General features: G+C 32.6%; 1 protein-coding gene across 1 annotated transcript; it reads left to right on the top strand.

Moving 5' to 3' along the window:
* Window positions 1-1,005: 1,005 nt before the first annotated feature.
* On the top strand, window positions 1,006-2,600 carry LOC107905135 (cyclin-D1-1). Its single transcript, XM_016831714.2, has 5 exons — window positions 1,006-1,313; window positions 1,401-1,487; window positions 1,582-1,885; window positions 1,973-2,097; window positions 2,172-2,600. Exons 1-5 carry the CDS (start codon window positions 1,044-1,046, stop codon window positions 2,343-2,345), a joined length of 960 nt encoding a protein of 319 aa, XP_016687203.1. The 5' UTR covers window positions 1,006-1,043; the 3' UTR covers window positions 2,346-2,600.
* Window positions 2,601-3,347: the final 747 nt, after the last annotated feature.

Below are 3,347 nucleotides of genomic sequence, written 5' to 3'. Positions count from 1 at the left end.
CGATCACCTCTGACGCAGTAAGTTAGTGAACTGACTGTGCAACCTTCCCAAAACATACAAAGCAGTCGTCTTTGCACAAGATGAAAAAATCAATTTTGGAAGAACATGGACGGAAGTGTCAGTTCCATAATGCGAAGAAATGTTGAATACTCGTTTATGAAGGCTAAGTGCGAGTTCTAAGCCTCATGAACTCTTTTGGAAGAGTCTTGGTAACCTTTGGCTAGATAAGTTTAGTTACTTATGCTTTTTGGAAAAAAAACATAAGTTTTAATGAAATATAATTTTATTGAAAAAGAAACAAAAAGGCTAAAAGCCTTAGGGGGAAGGAAATTTTTACAGAAGTGATGAGTCAATATTCATGTCACTCCGTCCCTTATTTATAATACATGAAAAACCCTAATTGGTTCCTATTTAAACTCTAGATAATAATGTTTAAGAGATATAATTTGAAAATAAATCTAAACAACATAATAAACAATAATCCTAAAAGTAGAATTCAGATATAAACAAGGTTTTATGTTCATAAATCTCTTCTTTAAAATTTTACCCCAAGTCTTCCACACTTTTACCACTTCTTCTCTATTTCGCATGCTGACCCGTTTTGTCTTGAAACTTACACTTTTTACCCCTAAATTTCCTTTTACCTTCAAATTAATCCCTATAAGATAAAAAAACCATAAGCAGCCCCAATTAGTAGGATCGTACTCAAAATATATATGTCATTATATATATATGTAATTTTAGAGTATTATCAACATCTGAAATACAAAAATTCGTTAAATCCATATCTAGAAACAGAACAAACAAAAGAAAGAAAGAAAACCAAGTAATAATTGGTCTTCGGCAGATTGCAGGACAAGGCATTGGCCCTACTCGATTTGGATCAACTCCAAACGAAGTTTCATGCACATTTCTTTCAATCATGATCCTCCTAAAGCAGCTGATAATGGACCCACTTGACCTTGCCATATCATTTTTCGCACTGCTTAAATTTGCTAAAACTAGTACTTGGCAATAGAGTGAGAAAAACAAACAAAATTCCAATGGATGTGTCCCTAAACCTTCCAACTCTTCCCAATTTGTTCTGCAATGAACCAGCAAGTGAGGTAGTCTCTTGGGAAGCTGATGAAGATGAATGTGAAATTTTTACTTCTTCATCTTCGGATTTCTTCATTGATTATGACGTCAATTCGTTAACCAATATGTTCGATTCCGAGGTTGATCAAATGCTGGAATCTAACCTTCTTTCAAGATTTTATCTTCTTCCTGATATTGTTCATGCTCGTCAAGAGGCAGTCCAATGGATTTTAAAGGTACAATACAACCACCAAAAGTTTTCTTGGTAAACTAATCTGTTCTTTGTATTCTTGTCGTAATGCAATTGTTTAAAACAATTTCAGGTGCATTCTTTCTACAGGCTTAGGCCTGAAACTGCTTATCTTTCTATAAACTACTTGGATCGTTTCCTATCGGCTCGAGCTTTGCCGGTATGCTGTTTTCTTCTTTTCGGGCTATTTAAGAAGAGTTTGAAGATTGTTTACATCTTTTTCTATGGTTGGTTTTTGATGTTCATGTGTGTAGCAAGGGAAAGGGTGGCCTATGCAGCTTTTATCAGTATCATGCCTTTCACTAGCAGCAAAAATGGAGGAAACAACAGTTCCCATTCTCCTAGACTTGCAAATAATCAAACCCAGATTCTTGTTCAAGCCCAAAACAGTCGAAAGAATGGAGGTTTTAGTGATGAAGACACTCAAATGGCGGTTGCGCACCATTACCCCTTTCGATTTCCTACATTATTTCATTTCATGTATCAATAATTCCCAACATAACAGCCTGTGTCACCTTTTCTCTTGTGCCACTGGTCTTATTATTAATACATGTAAAGGTAAACTCCTTGCCAGGCAAAAAAAAGTTGGAACTCTCTTCTATTTTTTCTTTCTCTGATCCTAGTTTGTGTTCATCATTTTGGCAGCAACTGATTCCTTGGATTACCCTCCATCAGCAATTGCTGCAGCAGTGACACTACGGCTGACTAATCACAGCCTTAACGAGCAGGATTTGGCACAGTTGGGTTGTATGCATAATAGAATAAACAAGGTTTGCATCTACCTACACAATGCCTTGTTGAAAAACTGAATGGTAAAAGTGGTTTTTGTTTACAACAAATGCAGGAGATAGTGAAGAAGATTTATGAGAACATTAAGGGAAGATCGTTTGGATTGGAGCCATTGATGATGCCACCAAGTCCCACTGGTGTGCTTGATGCTGGTATACATGGAACCTGCAAATTACACAAGATTGGCAACAATAATATGAATTCAAGTAATAAAGGATTTAATGTTTGATTTTACTGATAAAGGACTGAAACCCAAAAAAGAAAAGATTTGGTTTGTACTTGAAATGTAATTCTTTTTACAGATTGTCTCAATGATTTTTTTTTTTTAAAAATTTTTGGGTGTGTGGTTTGATTAGGGTGAATTGATTTTGAGTTGTGTGGATTTTTATATTTAATCGTTGGATTCTCATTTATCCATCATATCCTCTTTTATAATTTCATTGTCATCATCTTCATAATCAGTACAATGCCAGGTTTATTTTAATCCACCTAATTTAATCTTTGAAACACGTCTTTCTTGAGAAACAAAAAAAAGACAAATTTATTTGTTTAAAATATTTTATTTGTAAAATTAACTTAATTTATTTCAACATATGATATTATTTACTAAATAATCTTTTATTGAATTTAATATCATGAATTACATCATTGATAAAAAGAAAAAAATTTAAGTGTATCCTTTTGATAGACATTTTCGTTGTGGGTGTAAAATAATGGTAGGACTAATTATAAAATTTTTAAATCTAACAAATATATTTTTAAAAATTATTACTATATTCAAAAAATTAAAAATTAAATGAATCAGACATGTAAAAGGGTAAACCCCAGCCGTAAGAAAAAGAAAAAAACAACACTCTTGTTTTGCAAAATTAGAATGTTTGCAAAATTATAAGGGCAAAGAAAATTAGAATTTGTTAGAAAGAATTGGCTTGCACTCAGTGGAAACATAAACATATTTTGCTCCACAGTTTTATAATCATGAAAAATTGAAACAGCAAACTTAAATCTTGCCAATTAATGGTCAAATTCTTCATACAGTCCCCGTATTATCCCCAAGGATTTAATCTGTCTACCTATCAAAAAAGTTAAGTCGTTAGTTCCTTTTATATATTTAAACAAAAAAATTATAATACATGTACAATACGAAAAGTTAATGTGCATATACCACATATCTCATGTGTAAAAAATAAATATTTAACAAATCTCATGTGATGGCCTGTTAATTAAAAGT

Source organism: Gossypium hirsutum, chromosome A11, assembly GCF_007990345.1.
Source record: "Gossypium hirsutum isolate 1008001.06 chromosome A11, Gossypium_hirsutum_v2.1, whole genome shotgun sequence".
NCBI lineage: Eukaryota > Viridiplantae > Streptophyta > Magnoliopsida > Malvales > Malvaceae > Gossypium > Gossypium hirsutum.
Note: the sequence above shows the minus strand (reverse complement) of the source record. Positions and strands in the feature narration are given on the sequence as shown.